Consider the following 22,757-nt stretch of genomic DNA (forward strand, 5'->3'; position numbering starts at 1 on the left):
AAATGATTTGGATGAAAATCTTAGGTGATTTGCTAGTAAGTTTGCAGACAACAGGAAAATTAGTGAAGTTGTGGATAGTGAGGAAGTTTGTTCAAGAATACAGCAGAATATTGATAAATTGGGAAGTTAGGCAGCGAAAGGCATAGGGTGGTTATTCTAGGCAAGTGAGGTTTTGGTCAAGAATAAGAAGGAAGGATTTGTCAGGTATGGACAGCAGAAGTTGAGTGAATCCCTAGATGGGGATAAAGGCAGTTGGAGTATACTTAAGAGGGGAATCAGGAGGGCAAAAAGATGGCAGCAGGGTAAGTTGCTCCATTCGGAGCTTCACACTGCTCATCGCTAACCTTTCCTTTTTCTTATTTTTTCTCCTCTTCTTCTCTCTACTCTCTGCAGTAATTCTAACCCCTCCCAAAACCTTCTCACCTCACTCACGCACCCTTTAACTACCGACCTAAGCAGTTGGGAGTCAGGTCACGATGGAGAACTGCGTGGCTGAAGCTGAATGCGTGGGCCGTGTCCTGCAGCAATGGTGGATTAAGTGTAAGCTGGAGTGATGGCAGTGACAGCGGGCCAGCGGTACAGAGAGGACAGGCCAGCGAGGGGGCCGCAGTACAGAGAGTGCAGGGGCCAGTGAGGGGGCGGCGGTACAGAGAGTGCAGGCTGGTGAGGGGGCGGTGGTATAGATACAGTGGGCTGGCAAGGGGGCAGCAGTCAGAGGCGACAGTGGCATCCTCCAGGGTGTCCTAGCGACTCGAGCAGTGCCTGCACCATTGTGGAGGTGGGACTTGGGACGATGAGATCAGGACTTTTCTTTTTCTCTTACTTACCTTTTGGCTCTGTTAAATGTTCTAATTCTGGTTTTTGTAATCAAGTGGGCACCAGTGAATGGTGACATTGTGCTCTTTTCGCCACTCTTATGTATTCCTATACTTAGTATGTGTGACAAATAAATAAATCCAAACCTAAACTTGAGATAGCTTTGGCAACTAAGGTTCTGGAGAATCCAAAGGGATTCAACAAATACACGAAGGACAAAAAAAGAGAATAGGGCCCCTTAAATATCAGCAAGTCTACCTATGTGTGGAACTGCAAGAGATGGGGGAAAATACTAAACAAATATTTTGCAGTGTTTACTATGGAGAAGGATATGGAAAATAGAGATTATGGGGAAATAAACGGTGACATCTTAAAAAACATCCACATTAGAGGTGGTGGTGTTGGACGTCTTAAAACACACAAACGTGGTTAAATCCCTGGTACCTTATCAGGTGTACCCTAGAACTCTGTGAGAAACTAGGGAAGTGATTGCTGGGCCCTTTGCGGAGGTATTTGGATCTTTGATAGTGACATCCAACTTTCAGTCGTCTGGCACCACACCTAACGTAGTGCCACTATATAAGAAAGTGCTAAGGGAAAGCCAGGGTTAGTAAGCCTGTTCTGTACTCACACAGCTATTTCTCCCTGTATTCTACGTGATCAAACCCTGCTAACCAGTCTACCATGAGGAATCTTGTCGAATACCTGACTGAGGCCCATATAGATATATCCACCGCTCTGCCATCAATTTTTTTTGTTACTTCTTCAAAAAGCTCAATCAAGTTAGTGAGCCATGATTTCCCACGCACAAAGCCATGTTGGCTATCCCTAATCAGTCCTGGCCCTTCCAAATACATATAAATGCTGTCCCTCAGGGCTCTCTCCAACACCCTGCCCACCACCGATGTCTGGCTCACTAACTCTGGCATCAGACGCAGAGAGGTGGCCTGATAGCTATGTATAAAATTATAAAGACATTGTGAAGGTGGATAGTTGGTATCTTTTTCTCAGGGTGGAAATAAATACTAGAAGGTATAGATTTAAAGTGAGGGCGATAGTGGAATGAATTTTAAAAGGAGATGTATGAGGCAAGTTATTTTCCAAAAGCAGAAGGGTGGGAGGTACCTGGAACACGCTAACAGGGGAAGTGGCAGAAGCAGATATGATAGCTACATTTAAGAGGCATTTAGACATTCACATGAACAGACGGGGAACAGAGGAATACGGACCGTGTACAGGCAGATGGAATTTGTTTAGAACTGCATCACAGAGTTGTTCAGCACGGAAATGGTGGGCCAAAGGAATTGTTTCTGTGTTGTTCTGTTCATTGTTAAAAAAAGTTTTGAATTGAAGTAGGAGTGAAATTTCACAGAAATTAATCTGTTAAAGGATAGTGTTGGGGATATATATAATCTAATATATAGCTTTATGTTCTTCCCTTTTGTGTAATAAACAACGTTCTCTTTTTAAAGAGCATCTGCAACCTCATGTGAATAGGTTTCGGTGTCTAACAGCTACAAATAAACAAAAGTTTCCCTCTGGGATCTAAATTGTTCTGTATTACAATCAGTTGGAAGATATGGTGATGTTACTTCTATGAACTAAAAATTACCTGAAGCAGTAAAATCAATTCTTTATCCTCATTGTCCACTGCTATATCAAAGGCTGTTTTGCAGAATTTACTTGGTGTGTGAACATCAGCTCCATATTTTATCAAGAGCTCAACCACGTCTTGGTGGCTATGCTCCACTGCCCAGTGAAGGGCCGTCATCTTAAGCATATCCTTTGCATTTATGTCAGCTCCATTCTGTCAAGTAAGAGGAGAATGCGTGTCAGTGGGGGAAGAAAAAAACGACCTGTGGGAAAACAGACACTTATTGTCCCTCTGATTGCATAAAATTGTCCAAATAAAATGAAATTTGCATGGTGAAAGTATCCTGTTACACCAATCCCAGATCCTCTGAACTTACTCTCTGCTTCGCTAGTTTACAATGATTCTTCCATTTGCTACACTTTTGTACAAGTCCCTAAATACAAAAGGTAATGTCCAACACTATGTGTAGCTGATAGTGACGCAGAGTGTCACGAAGAATGTTCCTTTGTACATCTAAAAAAGGTTAAAGTAAACAAAGAAAATAAACAGTTGCTGGGGTGCACTAATAGCCACACATGAATCAACGTCCTTTGGAATGTCTAACCTACTGACTGTTATAGTATATTTGTAAATGTTGTGAATATTTTCAGCACAGGGCCTTTGGATATAAACATGGACGGATGTTGTGTATTTGCGCAAGTATGGTAGATTTTCACTTTAAGAGTCCAATCTAGTGATATAATTATGATATCATTGGCCATTTTAGGCTGACTGCCTGTAGCAGGAACATCTCCATAATTAATCTCTTGCTATTTATACTTCAGTCTTGTAAAGGTAACTACAAAGACAAAAGGGATCAGCTGGCCACAGTGGACTGGAAAGGGAGCCTAGACGGGAAGATAGTGGAGCAGCAACAGCATGAGTTTCTGGGGGTAATTCCTGGTGGCCCTTTGAAATTTATCCCCAGAGAAAAAAATATACATACTAATGGAAGGATGATGCAATCATGGCTGACAAGGGAAGGTAGGGGCAGAATAAAAGTAAAAGAAAAAGCATACAAGGTGGTGAAAATTAGTGGGAAGTCAGAGGATGAAGGGCAATTTTTAAATTTTAAAACACAGTGATTTGTGTGTGGGATGAACCACTAAAGGAAGTGGTGGACGTGGATGCAGTTACAACATTTAACAGACATTTGGATAAGGCACATGAACAGGAAAGGTTTGGAGGGATATAGGCTAAACACAGGCAGGTGGGACTAGTTGAGGTGGAAACACAATCGATGTGGACTGATTGGACTGAAGGGTTGGTTTCCATGCCATATGACAATGACTTAGTGTTTGGGAAGCCTTTAAAAACCTTTCTTGCATTGGTTGCTAAGTTTGCAGACGACAAAGATAGATGGAGGGACAGGTACTGCTGGAAAGTGAATAGTTCTGTACGTGTTACAATCAAATTTTTTTTGCAATTCGGGTTTGACCAAAATCTGTATTGCTCAAAAGCTGACCTCCAGCTAATCCAGCAACACATGTCTTCAAATAAAGGAAAAAGCATACTGCTCAGCACAGTACTGGATTAATAGTAACCTTAAAATCACTATAGATGTGCCCTGATCCATCTTTCTTCAACACTGGTATGATAGACATAGCCCACTTAGTCATATTTATGGGTTCAAGGATTCTAGTCTTGACCAGCCTCAAATGCTGCCTCAACATTTTGTCTGACTGCATAAGGCACTGATTTAGCCTTGCAACATTTTGCTTCATTCTCATTCTTGATTTTCAATTTGATCTTTTCAACGCTTCCCAGATCCCCATCGAAAACAATGGCATATTTCTTCACAATTTGCCACAAATCAGTTTCAGAATCTGATAAGCGATTTATTTCAGCCCAGTTGAGTTTGACTTTCTACAACCACATTCTTCCCAATAAAGATGGTGAATTTATTTTGACAACGTGCAAGGACAAATCTTCAGTACAAATGTTCACATTGATACAACCCTGAATGGTGCCATTTGCCTCTGAGCATAAGTTAGGAGGGGTGCAGCACGTGACTCAGCTGATTCTGACACATGCTTTCAAGTATCAAAGAAACTGCCAGCAGTTCTAGAGTTTTCTAGGTGATAGTGAGCAGTAATAGCGAGATGGTCTCCCAGTTGCATCAGAACTACCACAGTGACTGCACAGATGCGGTTAACAAGCAGATCAATCAGGAGCTCTATTCTTCCTATGTTTACCTCTCCATATCCTCCAACTTTAACCAGAATAATGTTGCCCTGCATCACTCTGTTCTTTAAGGAGCAGTCCCACGAGGGATGGAAACATGCCAAAAAACTGATGGAATTCCAGAGCAAACGTGGAGGCAGAGTCCTCGTACAAGACATCAAGAAGCCAGAGCAGAAAAAGCAATGGTCTGGAGGCAATGCAAAGGGATGTGTAGATGGAGTAGGATGTGAACCAGGTCTCTGAGATCTGCACAAACTCTCCTCTGGTAACACAGATCCTCATCTTTGTGACTTCCTGGAGACATCACTTGGATGAGCAAGTGAAGAGGATCAAGAGATGGGAGATTACATAACTAACCTGAAGAGACTGGGAGCTCTTGAGAATGGCATGGGAGATTACCTTTTGGGAAGCTCACCTTGGAGTAGAGAGTGACCGAACTGACTGCAAGGAGCAAACTTCTTGTGGGGATAAGTGTAAAATGGCTTACACGAACCTTTATAGGAATAGTGAGGCCTAGACAAAATATTGTGATGTGTACAAATCACAAACTGCTCAATATTGGAAAAAAAATGAATCAACAAAACTGCCTCTCTGATGTCCACCTCCATTTTTATTGATTTGCTATTCAGTAAAGGAATGGCCCAGTATCTATTAGTGTCCCCAATATGTTTAAAAACAGCTCCTCTTTGGGTGGAAAGTCCAGGCTTTTCTCAGACTGTTTTTGTACGCTTGGTTTCCATACTTTTGCTGAACTGAACGTTGTTCATGTTTCTCCTCAAACACACCTGTTTAATGTTGTTACAGAGATAGTAAGAACCGCCAATGCTGGAGAATCTGAGATAACACAGTGTGAAGCTGGACAAACACCGCAGGCCAAGCAGCATTAGAGGAGCAGGAAAACTTGACGTTTCAGGTCGGGACCCTTCTTCAGAAATGGGGGAGGGGAAGGGTATTCTGAAATAAATAGGGAGAGAGGGGGAGGCAGATCAAAGATGGATAAAGGAGAAGTTAGGGTGAGAGGAGACAGACAGGTTAAAGAGGTGGGGTTAGAGCCAGTGAAGGTGAATGTAGGTGGGGAGTTGGGGGGCGACATAGGTCAGTTCGCAACAAACAACTACACCTCCCAGTCGCGAACCATTTCAACTCCCCCACCCTGCCCCCAACTGCTCGGACGACATGTCCATCCTAGGCCTCCTGCATTGCCACAATGACACCAACTGAAAGATGCAGGAACAGCAACTCATATTCAACTTGGGAACCCTGCAGCCCAAGGGTATCAATGTGGACTTCACAAGCTTCAAAATCTCCCCTCCCACTACCACATCCCTAAACCAGCCCAGATTGTCCCCACCTCCCTAACTATTCCTCCCACCTCCAGCCCCACCCCAATCCCCTACCTACTAACCTCATCCCGCACACCTCCCCCCACCTCAACCTGTCCGTTCTTCCTGGGCTGACCTATCCCCTCCCTAACTGCCCACCGACATTCACCTTCACGGGCTCTAACCCCACCTCCCTATTTATTTCAGAATCCCCTGCCTCTGCATCCCCCCCACCATTTCTGAAGAGGGGTCCCAACCCAAAATGTCAAGCTGCTTGGCCTTGTGTGTTCATCCAGCTTCACACTGTGTATCTCACCTGTTTAATGTGTCTTTTCTTTCCACAGTTTCTATATGTAGCTTCATTATACACACGGGTTACTGCTCCATTACACTGAGAGCAGTTGAGTTTGCATTGGTGCTCATCTCTCCATCATTTTGTAAACTCTAATGTTGAAGTACAGCCATTGAATTTCCATGGCTGCTAGTTTTCCATGGAGATTACTTCTTCAGAGTTTTCTTCAGGGTTAGGTTCCTTACCATCAGTAATTTTCACACATTAACCCACACACCAGTCTGAAACTAAATATCATTTGAGTTGTATCCAACTTCTTTAAAATTGCTACAAACTGGGAAGTAGATTCATTATCATAGATAACAAAGTGTGGAGCTGGATGAACACAGCAGGCCCAGCAGCATCTCAGGAGCACAAAAGCTGACGTTTCGGGCCTAGACCCTTCATCAGAGAGGGGGGATGGGGAGAGGGTTCTGGAATAAATAGGGGAAGAGGGGGAGGCAGGCCGAAGATGGAGAGAAAAGAAGATAGGCGGAGAGGAGAGTATTGGTGGGGTGGTAGGGAGGGGATAGGTCAGTCCAGGGAGGACAGACAAGTCAAGGAGGCGGGATGAGGTTAGTAGGTAGGAAATAGAGGTGCGGCTTGAGGTGGGAGGAGGGGATAGGTGAGGAAGAACAGGTTGGGGCGGGGGGGACAAGCTGGGCTGGTTTAGGGATGCAGTGGGGGGGAGGGGATGAACTGGGCTGGTTTTGGGATGCAGTGGGGGAAGGGGAGATTTTAAAGCTTGTGAAGTCCACATTGATACCATTGAGCTGCAGGGTTCCTAAGCAGAATATGAGTTGCTGTTCCTGCAACCTTCGGGTGGCATCATTGTGGCAGTGCAGGACGCCCAGGATGGGCATGTCGTCTAAGGAATGGGAGGGGGGGGGCGGGGAGTTAAAATGGTTCGTGACTGGGAGGTGCAGTTGTTTATTGTGAACCGAGCGGAGGCGTTCTGCAACGCGGTCCCCAAGCCTCCACTTGGTTTCCCCAATGTAGAGGATGCCACACTGGGTACAATGGATGCAGTATACCACATTGGCAGATGTGCAGGTGAACATCTGCTTAATATGGAAAGTCATCTTGGGGCCTGGGATGGGGGTGAGGGAGGAGGTGTGGGGGCAACTGTAGCACTTCCTGCGTTTGCAGGGGAAGGTGCCGGGTGTGGTGGGGTTGGAGGGGAGTGTGGAGCGGACAAGGGAGTCATGGAGAGAGTGGTCTCTCCTGAAGGCAGACAAAGGTGAGGATGGAAAAATGTCTTTGTTGGTGCGGTTGGATTGTAGATGGCGGAAGTGTCGGAGGATGATGCGTTGGATCCGGAGGTTGGTGGGGTGGTGTGTGAGAACGAGGGGGATCCTGTTTGGGCGCTTGTGGCGGGGGCGGGGTGTGAGGGATGTGTTGCGGGAAATGCAGGAGATGCAGTCAAGGGCGTTCTCGACCACTGTGGGGGGAAAGCTGCGGTCCTGGAAGAATGGACATCTGGGATGTGTGGGAGTGGAATGCCTCATCCTGAGAGCAGATGCGGTGGAGGCAGAGAACAATTGGGAATAGGGGATGGAATTTTTGCAGGAGGGTGGGTGGGAGGAGGTGTATTCTAAGTAGCTGTGGGAGTTGGTGGGCTTGAAATGGACATCAGTTTCTAGCTGGTCACCTGAGATGGTGACTGACAGGTCCAGGAAGGTGAGGGATGTGTTGGAGATGGTCCAGGTGAACTTGAGGTTGGGGTGGAAGGTGTTGGTGAAGTGGATGAACTGCTTGAGCCTCTCTGGGGAGCAAGAGGCGGTGCCGATACAGTCATCAATGTAATGGAGGAAGAGGTGGGGTTTGGGGCCTGTGTAGGTGCGGAAGAGGGACTGTTCCACATAACCTACAAAGAGGCAGGTATAGCTTGGGCCCATGCGGGTGCCCATGGCCACCCCCTTTGTCTGTAGGAAGTGGGAGGAAGCGAAAGAGAAGTTGTTGAGGGTGAGGACGAGTTCGGCTGGGTGGATGTGGGTGTCGGTGGAGGGTGACTGGTCAGGCCTACGGGACAGGAAGAAGCGGAGGGCCTTGAGTCCATCTGCATGCGGAATACAGGTGTATAGGGACTGGATGTCCATGGCGAAAATGTGATGTTGGGGGCCAGGGAATTGGAAGTTCTGGAGGAGGTGGAGGGCGTGGGTGGTGTCACAGATGTAGGTAGGGAGTTCCTGGACCAAGGGGGAGAAAATGGAGTCCAGATAGGTGGAGATGAGTTCGGTGGGGCAGGAACAGGCTGAGACAATAGGTCGACCAGGGCAGGTGGGTTTGTGGACTTTGGGAAGGAGATAGAAGCGGGCCGTGTGGTGTTGGGGAGCAATAAGGTTGGGGGCTGTGGGTGGAAGGTCCCCTGAGGTGATGAGATCATGGATCAGGTATTGGAGATGATGATGATGTGTTTGGAAGGTGCTGTCTGAGGATCCCTGGTGAATCTCTCCAGTGCATCTTTTCGATAGTACACGTTGCTGCTACTGAGCTTCAGTGGTGGAGGGAGTGGATACTTATGGATGTGGTGCCAATTAAGCAGCTGCTTTGTCCCGGATGGTGTCAAGCTTCTGGAGTGTTGTTGGGGCTGGACCCATTCAGGCAACTGGGGAGTATTCCATCACACTCCTGACTTGTGTGTCATAGATAGTGTATAGGCTTTGGGGAGTAATGAGGTGAGTTACTCGCCACAGTATTCCTAGTCTCTGACCAGCTCTTGTAGCCACTGCATTTATGTGGTAAATCCAGTTGAGTTTCTAATCAATGATAATCCTCAGGAAGTTGCTAATGGGTGACTCGGTGATGGTAATACTGTTGAATGTAAAGGGGCAGTGGTTAGATTGTCTCTTATTGGTGATGGTCTTGACCTTACATTCATGTAACACAAATGTTACTTGCCACTTGTCAGCCTGGATATTGTCCACATTTTGTTGCATTTGAACACTGTGCAATCAGCGAACATGCCCACTTCTGACCTCATGATGAAAGGAAGGTCACTGATGAAGCAGAAGATGGCTGGACTTAGGACGCTATCCCAATGGTCAATGCTTGTAAGGGTTCTCCCGTTTATTGTATAATTCGCACCTGAATTTGATCTTCCAAAATGCATTACCTTGTGTTTGTCTGGATTAAATTCCATCTGCCATTTCTCTGCCCAAATCTGCAATCTATATCCTTCTGTATCCTTTGACAATTTTGTTACTTTGAACAAAACAATGGAATCTCTGTGTTAGAGTTCCAGCTCTCTTTATTTTCATCACTGGGTGCAATGGTGGAGCTAAAAATCTCCCACTGTTCTTGCTAAAATAGGAAGTGTCCACCTAGCGCAATGAACCACAATAAGTTTAGAACTACTTTACTTCTTCCTGTTTAAAACAAGGCATTTTTGAGGCTTCCAGTTTCTTCCCAAGTCTATATTCCCTGCTCAAGGCATTTCCCTCCATTCAGAGTACTCATTACTCAGTGTTCTTTCAGGGTAGAGCATGTGGCAAGCTATTCTGGTACTGATCTTACTCTCGATGCTAATTGTCTTCGTGTTAAGTCACAATAAGGACCAGAAGGCTGAGGCATTGAACTGCAAGGGTTTTATTATGGAGATGCTAATCTGCTTAATAAACTGTTTCCTGCTTCAACGGAGGCTAGATAGAGCTGAAGATGTCACCTAGAAGGGGAACAAAACGTTTGCACAAAAACCAGCCAACTTGGGTGAACCAACCAACAACTCCAACCTGTCTCCTGCCCAAAATGGCCAAAGAGGTTATCATTGTGATGATCAGACTCAAAGTGACAGCCCACCATACTTAGAGACAAAAACAAGTTCAATAATCTATTTATCAAGATTCAAGTTTATTTTAATATACTCAACTCAACAGAAGTTTTAAAATGCCAAACTACATAGTGGAAAAGAGTTGGCTTGGAAGTGCAGCAGGTAATTAAGGCGGCAAATGGAATATAGTCCTTCATTGCTAGAGGGATAGAGTTTAAAAACAGGGAGGATATGCAGCACTGAAACAAAAAATATGCTGGAAATCAGAGCTCTGATGAAGTCATCTGGACTAAAAACATTAGCTTGCTCTCTCTCCATGGGTGCTGCCTGACCCACTGTGATCTCCAGGATTTTATTTGTTGTACCGATTCCAGGATCTGTAACAATGTGCTCCTATGGCACAACGCAGCTGTATAGGGTGTTGGTGAAGCCAAACCTGGAGTATTGCATACAGTTTCGGTCTCCTAACTTGAGAAAGGATGTACTGGCATTGGGGAGGGAGCAGAGGAGGCTCACTACGTTGATTCTGGAGTTGATAGGATTGGCTTATGGAGGAGAGATCCTGGACTATATTCATTGGAATTTCAAAGAATGAGGTGGCAGGATCTTATAGGGGCATATAAAATTATGAAGGGAATAAATAAGATGTAAGTGGGAAATTGTTTCCACTGGCAAGTGACACTTTAACTAGACTGTATAGCCTCAAAAATAAAGGGGATTAATTTAGACTAAGTTAAGGAGGAACTTATTCACCTAAAGGGTTGTGAATCTAGAACATAACAGCACAGTACAGGCCCTTCAGCCCTCAATGTTGTGCTGACCTGTCATACCAATCTCAAGCCCATCTAACCTACACTATTCCATGTACGTCCATATGCTTGTCCAATGACGACTTAAATGTACCTAAAGTTGGCGAATCTACCACCGTTGCAGGCAAGGCGTTCCATTCCCTTACTACTCTCTGATTAAAGAAACTACCTCTGACATCTGTCCTATATCTTGCACCCCTCAATTTAAAGCTATGCCCCCTCGTGCTCACCGTTACCATCCTAGGAAAAAGGCTCTCCCTATCCACCCTATCTAACCCTCTGATTATTTTATATGTCTCAATTAAGTCACCTCTCAACCTTCTTCTCTCTAATGAAAACAGCCTCAAGTCCCGCAGCCCTTCCTCCATACCAAGCAACATCCTAGTAAATCTCCTCTGCACCCTTTCCAAAGCTTCCACATGCTTCTTATAATGCAGTGACCAGAACTGTACGCAATACTCCAAGTGCGGCCGCACCAGAGTTTTGTACAGCTTCACCATAACCTCTTGGTTCCGGAACTCGATCCCTCTATTCATAAAAGCTAAAACACTGTATGCCTTCTTAACAGCCCTGTCAACCTGGGTGGCAACTTTCAAGGATCTGTGTACATGGACACCGAGATCTCTCTGCTCATCTACACTACCAAGAATCTTACCATTAGCCCTGTACTTTGCCTTCTGGTTACTCCTACCAAAGAGCATCACCTCACACTTGTCTGCATTAAACTCCGTTTGCCACCTCTCAGCCCAGCTCTGCAGCTTATCTATGTCTCTCTGCAACCTACAGCATCCTTCGTCACTATCCACAACTCCACCGACCTTAGTGTCGTCTGCAAATTTACTAACCCATTCTTCTACGCCCTCATCCAGGTCATTTAGAAAAATGACAAACAGCAGTGGACCCAACACCGATCCCTGCGGTACACCACTAGTAACTGGTCTCCACGATGAACATTTCCCATTAACTACCTCCCTCTGTCTTCTTTCAGCAAGCCAATTTCCAATCCAAACTGCTATATCTCCCACAATTCCATTCCTCCGCATTTTGTACAATAGCCTATTGTGGGGAACCTTATCGAACGCCTTGCTGAAATCCATATACACCACATCAACCGGTTTACTCTCATCTACCTGTTTGGTCAACTTCTCAAAGAACTCAATAAGTTTTGTGAGGCACGACCTTCCCTTCACAAAACCGTGCTGACTATCCCTAATCAATTTATTCTTTTCCAGATGATTATAAATCCTATGCCTTATAACCTTTTCCAACACTTTACCAACAACTGAGGTAAGGCTCACTGGTCTGTAATTACCAGGGTTGTCTCTACTCCCCTTCTTGAACAGGGGAACCACATTTGCTATCCTCCAGTCATCTGGCACTATTCCTGTAGACAATGACAAGTTAAAGATCAATGCCAAAGGCTCGGCAATCTCCTCCCTGGCTGCCCAGAGGATCCGAGGATAAATCCCATCCGGCCCAGGGGACTTATCTATCTTCACACTCTGTAGGATTTCTAATACCTCTTCCTTGTGAACCTCAATCCCTCATAGTCTAGTAGCCTGTATCTCAGTATTCTCCTCGACAACATTGTCATTTTCTAGAGTGAATACTGTTGGAAAATATTTATTTAGCGCTTCCCCATCTCTTCTGACTCCACACACAACTTACCACTACTATCCTTGATTGGCCCTAATCTTACTTTCGTCATTCTTTTATTCCTTAAATACCTATAGAAAGCCTTAGGGTTTACCCTGATCCTATCCACCAACAATTTCTCATGTCTCCTCCTGGCTCTTCTGAGCTCTCTCTTTAGGTCTTTCCTGGCTACCTCATAGCCCTCAAGTGCCCTAACTGAGCCTTCACATCTCATCCTAACATAAGCTGCCTTCTTCCTCTTGACCAGAGATTCCACCTCCTTCGTAAACCACGGCTCCTGTGCTCTACAGCTTCCTCCCTGCCTGACAGGTACATACTTATCTCGGACACACAGGAGCTTTTCCTTGAATAAGCTCCACATTTCTAATGTGCCCATCCCCTGCAGTTTCCTTTTCCATCCTCTGCTCCCTAAATCTTGCCTAATCTCATCATAATTGCCTTTCCCCCAGCTATAACTCTTGCCCAGTGGTATACACCTATCCCTTTCCATCACTAAAGTAAACATAACAGAATTGTGATCGCTATCACCAAAGTGCTCACCTACTTCCAAATCTAACACCTGGCCGGGCTCATTACCCAGTACCAAATCTAATGTGGCTTCGCCCCTTGTTGGCCTATCTACATACTGTGTCAGGAAGCCTTCCTGCACACGCTGGACAAAAACTGACCCATCTATAGTACTCCAACTATGGTGTTCCCAGTCAATATTTGGAAAGTTGAAGTCCCCCATGACAACTACCCTGTCTCTCTCACTCCTATCGAGAATCATCTTTGCTATCCTTTCCTCTACATCTCTGGAACTATTTGGAGGCCTATAGAAAACTCCCAACAGGGTGACCTCTCCTTTCCTGTTTCTAACCTCAGCTGACGAGTCCCCAAGCATCCTTTCTGCAACTGTAATACTGTCCTTGATCAACAATGCCACACCTCCGCCCCTTCTACCATCCTCTCTGTTCTTACTGAAACATCTAAATCCCAGAACCTGCAACAACCGTTCCTGTCCCTGCTCTATCCATGTCTCCGAAATGGCCACAACGTCGAAGTCCCAGGTACCAACCCATGCTGCAAGTTCACCCACCTTATTCCGGACGCTCCTGGCATTGAAGTAGACACACTTCAAACCAACTTCTTGCTTGCCGTTGCCATCTTGCTTCCCTGAAACTTTATTTCGGACCACCCTACTCTCAACCTTTTCTATAGTCGAACTACAATTTTCGTTCCCATCCCCCTGCTGAATTAGTTTAAACCCACCCGAATAGCCTTAGCAAATTTCCCCCGCAGGATATCGGTACCCCTCTGGTTCAGGTGAAGACCATCTTGCTTGTAGAGGTCCCACCTACCCCAGAAAGAGCCCCAATTATCCAAGAATCCAAAACCCTCCCTCCTGCACCATCCCTGTAGACATGTGTTCAACTCCTCTCTCTCCCTACTCCTCGCCTCACTAGCACGTGGCACGGGCAACAAACCAGAGACAACAACTCTCTTCATCCTAGCTCTCAGCTTCCATCCTAGCTTCCTGAATTTCTGCCTTAAATCCCCATCTCTCTTCCTACCTGTGTCGTCGGTGCCAATGGGGACCACAACTTGGGGCTGCTCCCCCTCCCCCTTAAGGATCGCAAAAACACGATCAGAGACATCACGCACCCTGGCACCTGGGAGGCAACACACCAACCGTGAGTCTCTCTCGTCCCCAAAGAACCTCCTATCTGTCCCCCTAACTGTGGAGTCCCCAATGACTAATGCTCTGCCCCTCTTCCCCCTTCCCTTCTGAGCAGCAGGGACAGACTCTGTGCCAGAGACCTGTGCCCCAAATCTGTGGAATTTCCTGCCCAGTGAAGTAGCTGAGGCTACCTCGTTGAATGATTTCAAGGTAAAGATGAATAGATTTTGAACAGTAAAAAGAGTGAAGGGTTGTGGTGTGCAGGTGGGTAAGTGGGGCTGAGTCCACCAGAAAGATCAGCCATGATCTTATTGAATGGCACAGCAGAGTCAAGGGGCCAGATGGCCACTCCTGTTCCTATCTATTGCATTCATATGAAGAGTAAAGGATTTCTTCCCAAATACTGCAATGAAATCTTTTACATAATTCGTGATGGCTAGTGGAGCCTCCATCAATGTCTTACCCAAAATGCTGCACTTTCAACAAATCAGCACTCTCGCAGTATGACAAAACAAACAAGAAATTATGTGTCAATGTCTTTATAGGGTGGAAATGGAACCAATAGCTACTGTCACAGAAGTCAGAGAGCGTAACACCAAGCCAAGGCTGACATTGTTCACCATCACTTTTCTAACGTTACCTTAACAAGCACTTCAACAATGCTGGTATGGCCCTCCGATGCTGCCATATGCAGAGGCGTTCTGTCCACTTTGGTCCTCGCATCCCGACTCACTCCAGCTCGAAGCAGCACCTCTGCTGTAGAATAGTGACCAAACTGAGCTGCCAAGTGAAGGGGTGATGTTCCCAGCTATAACACCAGGAAACAAAAACTGATTATAAAACAGTCAACAAAAGAATGGCAACATCCCCACCTATTTCAGTTACAGCAATGATTTTGTAGAGGAGATGAAGTAATTCAGTATCTTAAATGCAATGAAGCCAAGATTCTCAAAAGTCGTATGAAAACTTTGATTTCACACAAGGGGCCTTATTTGATTTTGACTGCTTGAATATCAGATGGCATAACATTATCCAAATCACTAAATAGGAGTTATTTATAAAAGCAATGAAATACTATATTAGTTCATAATTTATAGATTTTAATGCTGCTTCAAGTTTATTATTAAAAAATAAAGATCAAGAGAAGACCACAATTCATACATGTCACTCACATTTCCACACAACTCTTAAATGAGTTGGGTGTTTCTGCTTCTGCTATGTTTAAGCAGCGAGTTCCAGAGCCCTGCCAACTCCCCTTCAATTCTTCCACCAAATTATTTCAAATTTATGCCTCTGATCACTAATGTCTTTGATAAGCTAAACAGGTCCTTCCCTCATCTCTACCCAAGCACCTTAAATTTTCTACATCTCAAATCAAAGCCCCTCCCCTGCCTTTACTGTTCCAATGAGAAGAAGCCTAGCCTATTAAATCTTTCCTGATAGTGACAGCTTTCTAATCTTGGCAAGATCCTTATAAATCTCCTTGGTCCCCTCTCTAATGCAATTAGATCCTTTCCAAAATAAGGTGACCTCCCAAGGAAGTGATGGCCTAAATGGTACTATCACTAGAATATATTAATCCAGAGACTCAGGTTCTGCAAATCTCCCCATGGTGTTTGGTGGAATTTGAATCAATACAAACCTGGAATTAAGAGTCAAATGATGATCGTAAAACAGTTGTTGATTAGTGAACAAAATGAATTTTTTTGACAATTGACGCTTAACTGCCTTCTAGGCAATAAGTGCAATGGAGCGAGTGACTACACAGTTGTGGCCTAACTGGTGATTGATACAGTTCCAGCATAACCTCCCTGCTCTTACATGCTATACTTCAGCTAATAAAAGGAAAGGATTCCATATGCTGTCTTAACCATCTCATTGGCCTTCATGGACATTCCATGGCCATGGACATGGACATGGACATTCACTCCTTTACACTTCAGTATTCTCTCACTTATTATGTGTTTCATTGCATTGTTTAATCTTCCCAAACGCCTCACCTCACACTTCACTAGATTCAAATCTATTTGCCACTCACCTGTCCACCTAACCAATTCACAGATACCTGTCCGGAGTGTACAGCTATCCTCCTCACCATCATCCACACAGCTATATATTTTTGTTTTGCATAAAAAGGCGGCACACTTGCTTTAATCAATAATCTAGGAAAATAATTTAAAATCAACACAAACTACAGTGGTTCCTGGAGATCTGAAATTAAATCAGAAAATGCTGGTAAAACTCAGTAGGTATGGCAGAACTGTAGACGGAGAAGCTGAGTTAACAATAATTCCAATACAATTTTTTTCAGAATTGAAAAGAGTTGGAAATAATGATTTTTATCATGTTGACAGAGGGGAGAATGAATAAGTGGAGCAGATAGTGAGGGAGCCCAGAGCAAAAGACCAAGGGAATGCTTTTGGTAACTTTACTTTACAGTCATTTTCCACTGGGTACCCTCATCATCTGCTCCACTTGCTCCTCACCTCTGTCAACTGTATAAAAACAAACATCATTTTACAGTCCATTCTCTCTCCACCGATTCCTCTAAACACCTGACTTTCTGCAGCACTTTTTAGTTTATTATAGGAAAATAATTTTATTGAGAACATGAAGCAGGATGAAGTGCAGAGGGACCAATTTTCTGGCAGGGAGATTTGCTAGTTTTATTTGGGAGCCTTCAACTAGTAGGAAGGGAAACTGGGGGATCCTAAGTAGTAATGAAAATTTTTAAAAAACCGATGAGGATAGTTTTGAAGTTAAAGAGATCGAGTTAATTAGAAAAAAGACAGACAAGAGCAAGTCAGAGGATGAGGTAATCTCTGAAGAATTAAACTGCATTTATTTCAATGCAAGGGGTCTTACAGGTAAAGCTGAAGAACTCTGGGCACATATGGGAACATGGGACAGGAACTTGATAGCTGTATTTCTGTAATAGCTACACGAAGGATAGGACTGCAGCTCAATGTTCTGGGGTATAGATGCTATAAGAAGGTTAAAAAGAGAGGCAAGAGAAGAGAGGAGTGGTGTTTTTGATGAAGGAAAATGTTATGCTCTTCTTAGAGAGGATATTTCTGATGGATAGCCCAGTGAAGCTACATGGATGAATCTGAGAAATAAGAAGGGGATGATCACCTTGATGGGATTGTACTACAGACCACCCCACAATAGTCAGAGGGAAATTGAGGAGAAATTATACAGCAAGATTGCAGATATACACAAGAATAATAGGGTTATAAAAGTAGGGGATTTTAACTCTTCAAACAGATTGGGACTGCCAAATTGTAAAGAGCTTGGATGGTGAGGAATTGTTAATTGTATTCAAGATAATTTTCTTTATCAATATGTAAATGTACCCAGTACAGAAAGAGCAAAACTTTACCTTCTCTTCGAAAATAAGGCAGGGCAAATGTTAGACCGGGTACACTTTGGGGCAGTGATCATACAGCTAATAGTTTTAAAATAGCTTTGGAAAAAGAATAGGCCTTGTATAAAAGTTAAAGTTCTCAATTGGAGTAAGGCAAATTTTGATGGTATGAGACTGAAACTTTCAAAAGTTGATTGGAGCAGACCATTCACAGGTAAAGGGATGACTGACAAGTGGGAGGCTTTCAAAAGTGAGACAACAAGAGTTGAGACATTATGTTCTTGTTAGAGTGAAGGGAGCAACGTATGAATACAGATGTTGAGGCTCTGGTCAAGAATACGGAGTAGGCATATGTCAGGGATAGAAAACTGGGATCGAATGAATCTCTTGAAAAGTACAAGGGGTGTACGGACATTATGAAGAGAAAAATCACAAGGGCAAAAAAGGGATAATGAGATAGTATTGGCAGACAAGGTTAAGGATAATCCAAAGAGATTATACAAGAATATTAAGTTCAAGGGAGAGAATAGGGCCTTTTAAAGATCAATGAGATTGTCTATGTGTAGAATCACAGGAGGTAGGAGAGATACTAAACAAATACTTCATATCAGTTTTTACTGTGGAAAAAGATACGGAGGCTAGGGAACTCAGAGAACATAGAACATAGAACATAGAACAGTACAGCACAGAACAGGCCCTTCAGCCCACAATGTTGTGCCGACCATTGATCCTCATGGATGCACCCTCAAATTTCTGTGACCATATGCATGTCCAGCAGTCTCTTAAATGACCCCAATGACCTTGCTTCCACAACTGCTGCTGGCAACGCATTCCATGCTCTCACAACTCTCTGCGTAAAGAACCTGCCTCTGACATCCCCTCTATACTTTCCACCAACCAGCTTAAAACTATGACCCCTCGTGCTAGCCATTTCTGCCCTGGGAAATAGTCTCTGGCTATCGACTCTATCTATGCCTCTCATTATCTTGTATACCTCAATTAGGTCCCCTCTCCTCCTCCTTTTCTCCAATGAAAAGAGACCGAGCTCAGTCAACCTCTCTTCATAAGATAAGCCCTCCAGTCCAGGCAGCATCCTGGTAAACCTCCTCTGAACCCTCTCCAAAGCATCCACATCTTTCCTATAATAGGGCGCCCAGAACTGGACGCAGTATTCCAAGTGCGGTCTAACCAAAGTTTTATAGAGCTGCAACAAGATCTCACGACTCTTAAACTCAATCCCCCTGTTAATGAAAGCCAAAACACCATATGCTTTCTTAACAACCCTGTCCACTTGGGTGGCCATTTTAAGGGATCTATGTATCTGCACACCAAGATCCCTCTGTTCCTCCACGCTGCCAAGAATCCTATCCTTAATCCTGTACTCAGCTTTCAAATTCGACCTTCCAAAATGCATCACCTCGCATTTATCCAGGTTGAACTCCATCTGCCACCTCTCAGCCCATCTCTGCATCCTGTCAATGTCCCGCTGCAGCCTACAACAGCCCTCTACACTGTCAACGACACCTCCGACCTTTGTGTCGTCTGCAAACTTGCTGACCCATCCTTCAATTCCCTCGTCCAAGTCATTAATAAAAATTACAAACAGTAGAGGCCCAAGGACAGAGCCCTGTGGAACCCCACTCACCACTGACTTCCAGGCAGAATACTTTCCTTCTACTACCACTCGCTGTCTTCTGTTGGCCAGCCAATTCTGTATCCAAGCAGCTAAGTTCCCCTGTATCCCATTCCTCCTGACCTTCTGAATGAGCCTTCCATGGGGAACCTTATCAAATGCCTTACTGAAGTCCATATACACCACATCCACAGCTTGACCCTCATCAACCTTACTAGTCACATCCTCAAAAAACTCGATAAGGTTTGTAAGGCATGACCTACCCCTCACAAAGCCGTGTTGACTGTATTTGATCAAGCCATGCTCTTCCAGATGGTCATAAATCTTATCCCTCAGAATCCTTTCTAACACCTTGCAGACGACAGACGTGAGACTTACCGGTCTATAATTGCCGGGGATTTCCCTATTTCCTTTCTTGAAGAGAGGAATTACATTTGCCTCTCTCCAGTCCTCAGGTACGACTCCAGTGGAGAGCGAGGATGCAAAGATCTTCGCAAGTGGCGAAGCAATTGCATTTCTCGCTTCCCAAAGCAGCCGAGGACAAATCTGATCCGGGCCTGGCGACTTGTCAATCTTAATGTTTGACAAAATTTTCAGTACATCAGCTTCCTCTATCTCTATCCATTCCAGCATGCACACCTGCTCTTCAAAGGTTTCATTCACTACACAGGTCGTTTCTTTCGTAAAGACAGAAGCAAAAAACTCATTTAGGGCTTCCCCTACCTCCTCAGGCTCCACACACAAGTTCCCTATGCTATCCCTGATCGGCCCTACTCTTTCTTTGACCATTCTCTTATTCCTCACGTAAGTGTAAAATGCCTTTGTGAAATAGAATAAATAGAATGTCTTGAAAATAGTCCACATTACAGAATAGGTCGTGCTGGAGATCTTGAAAACAAAGACAAAGGAGGATAGATCTCTGGGACCAAGTGTAGCCCAGGACGTTCAAGGAAGTAAGGGAAGAAAATTGCAGGGGCCTTAGCAGAGATATTTGTATCATCTACAACCACAAGTGAGGTGCCAGATGACTGGAGGGTGGGTAATGTTGTCCCTTTGTTTAAGAAGAGATGTAAGGAGAAGCCTGGAAACCACAAACTGGTGAGTCTGACATCAATGGTGGGCACATTGTTCGAGGGTGTTCTGAGGGACATGATTTATATGCATTTAGAGAGGCAAGGACTCATAAAGGATAGTCAGCATGGTCTTGTGCATGGGAAATTGTCTCACAGGCTAGAGTTTTTTGAGAATATAACAAAAAAGATTGATGAAGGCAGAGCGATAAATGTCATAACATGATCCTTACTACAGACTTTGACAAGGTTCTGCATGGTAGACTGATCAGTTAGATCACATTGGGTTCAGGGAGAGCTAGCCAATTAGATACAAAATTGGTTTCACGGTAGGAGAACAGGCAGGTGGAGGAGTCTTGTTTTTCCAGACTGGAGACTGTGACCAGAGTGTTCAGTAAAGATCGGTGCTAGGTCCACTGTTTGTTATTTATATACATGATTTTGAGGAGAATTTAGGAGGCATGGTTTTTAAGATTGCTAATGACACTAAATTTGATGGTATAGTCTACAGTGAGAAGGTTATTTAAGGTTACAAAGGGATCTAGATCAACTGGACCAAGTTGCACATGAAGTTTAACTTGGATAAATGTGAGATATCGCATTTTGGTAAAATAACCAAGGGCAGGACTTATACAACTAATAGTAGGGCCCTAGGTATTGTTGTCAGAGACACCTAGGAGTTCAGGTGCACAATTCTTTGAAAGTTGCGTCACAGGTGGTGAAGGTGGTGTTTAGCACACTTGCCTTCATTGCTGACATCATTGAGTGTAAGAGTAGGGATGTTATGTTGAGATGAGGACATTGATGAGGCCACTTTTGGAGTATTGTGTACAGTGCTGGTTGCCCTGCTATTAGAAAGATATTCTTAAATTGGAGAGGCTTCAGAAAAGATGTGCCAGGATGGCGCCAGGAATAGAGGGTTTGAGTTATCAAAAACAAAAGGCTGGACAGACTGGGACTTCTTTCACTGGAACATAGGAGGTTGCGAGGTGATCTTAGAGATTTATAAAATCATGAAGGACACAGATAAAGGTGAATAACAAAGGTGTTTCCCCGAGAGTTGGGGAGTTCAAAACAAGGTGGCATATTTTTAAGGCAAGGGAAGAAAGATTTTAAAAGGACCAGAGGTGTAACTTTTTCACACAACGGCTGGTTTGTATGTAGAATGAACTGCCAGAGGAAGTGGTAGAGGCAAGTATAGTTATAACATTTAAAAGCCATTTGGACAGGTACATGAATAGGAAAGGTTTAGAGGAATACAGGGCCAATCGCGAACAAGTGGGACAAGATTAGCTTGAGAAACTTGGTCGACATGGACAACTTGGACCAAAGAATCTGTTTCAGTGCTGTATGACTATGACTCTATGAATTTTTTAAAAATTCATTCACAGGCTGGGCAGCATTTATTGCCCATCCCTAATTAAACAGAGGGCAGTTAAGAGTCAACCACATTGCTGTGGGTCTAGATTTAGACCAGACCAAATAAGGATGGTAGATTCCTTCCCTAAAGGAGACTAGTAAACCAGATGGGTTTTTCCAACAATCAACAATGGATTCACGGTCATCTTTAGATTCTTAACTCCAAATATTTATCGAATACAAATTCCACTATCTGCCACGGATTTGAACCTGGGCCACCAGAACATTATCAGTTCCTGGATTAACAGTCCAGCGATAATACCGCTAGGCCATCACCTCACTCATGAATACACCTCACTGTTAATGATGTATACTATCCTTCATTAAAACAACAGCAAAATTGTACCATTGAATAAATGTAGTAGCTGTTACTCTGAAGTAATCTATGCTCCATGCTATCTCAAGTGTCTTCCTTCATTGCATCCATAAAAGTATCAACACTGACATACTTGTAACAAGATATATTATGTAAACTAGATTTTTACTTATTTCAGATATTCACGCGGCAAATTGTGCTACGCCCAATAGAGGCATTTAGCACACTTACCTTTGTTGCTCAGACCATTGAGTACAGGAATTGGGATGTCATGTTGAGGTTGTACAGGATGTTGGTGAGGCTTGTTCTGGAGTACAGTGTACACTTCTGGTGGCCCCACAATGGGAAGGGTATTACTAAATCGGAGGGGGTTCAGGAAAGATTTACCAGAATGGTGCTGGGAATGGATGGCCCGAGTTATAAAAATAGGCTGAATAGCATGGGACTTTTTCTCCAAAACAGCGTAGGAGGTTGAGGAATGACACTATAGAGATATAAGATCATGTTAGACATAGATAAAGCAAATGGCAAAAGGTCCTTTCCCTAGGGTGGGGGAAGTTTAAGCTCGGGGGCATATTTTTAAGGTAAGGAGAAAGTTTTGAAAAGGATGAGGGGCAAGTGTTTTTTTTCCAAATGTACACATGTGGAATGAACTGCCAGACAAAGTGGTGCAGTTACAACACTTAAAAGACATTTGGACACGTACATGATTGGGAAAAATTTGGAGGGATATGGGCCAATGCAGGCAAGTGGGACTAATTTAGTTTGGGAA

General features: G+C 44.2%; 1 protein-coding gene across 5 annotated transcripts in view; it reads right to left on the reverse strand.

Annotated features, from left to right (window-relative positions):
• The window catches only part of gabpb1 (GA binding protein transcription factor subunit beta 1), a 103,605-nt gene that overhangs the window by 53,974 nt on the left and 26,874 nt on the right, over positions 1-22,757 (reverse strand). For all 5 annotated transcript variants that reach the window (XR_007250628.2, XM_048563179.2, XM_048563178.2 and 2 more), the window contains exons 3-4: positions 14,821-14,988; positions 2,429-2,623 (exon numbers count right to left, since the gene is read on the reverse strand). Coding sequence is in view for 4 of the 5 variants with exons in the window: in XM_048563179.2 (XP_048419136.1) it covers positions 2,429-2,623; positions 14,821-14,988 (363 nt within the window). In the remaining variant the exon portion in view is untranslated. The remainder of the gene's footprint in view (positions 1-2,428; positions 2,624-14,820; positions 14,989-22,757) is intronic.

The sequence above is a fragment of the Stegostoma tigrinum genome, chromosome 33 (assembly GCF_030684315.1).
Source record: "Stegostoma tigrinum isolate sSteTig4 chromosome 33, sSteTig4.hap1, whole genome shotgun sequence".
Taxonomy (NCBI): Eukaryota; Metazoa; Chordata; class Chondrichthyes; order Orectolobiformes; family Stegostomatidae; genus Stegostoma; species Stegostoma tigrinum.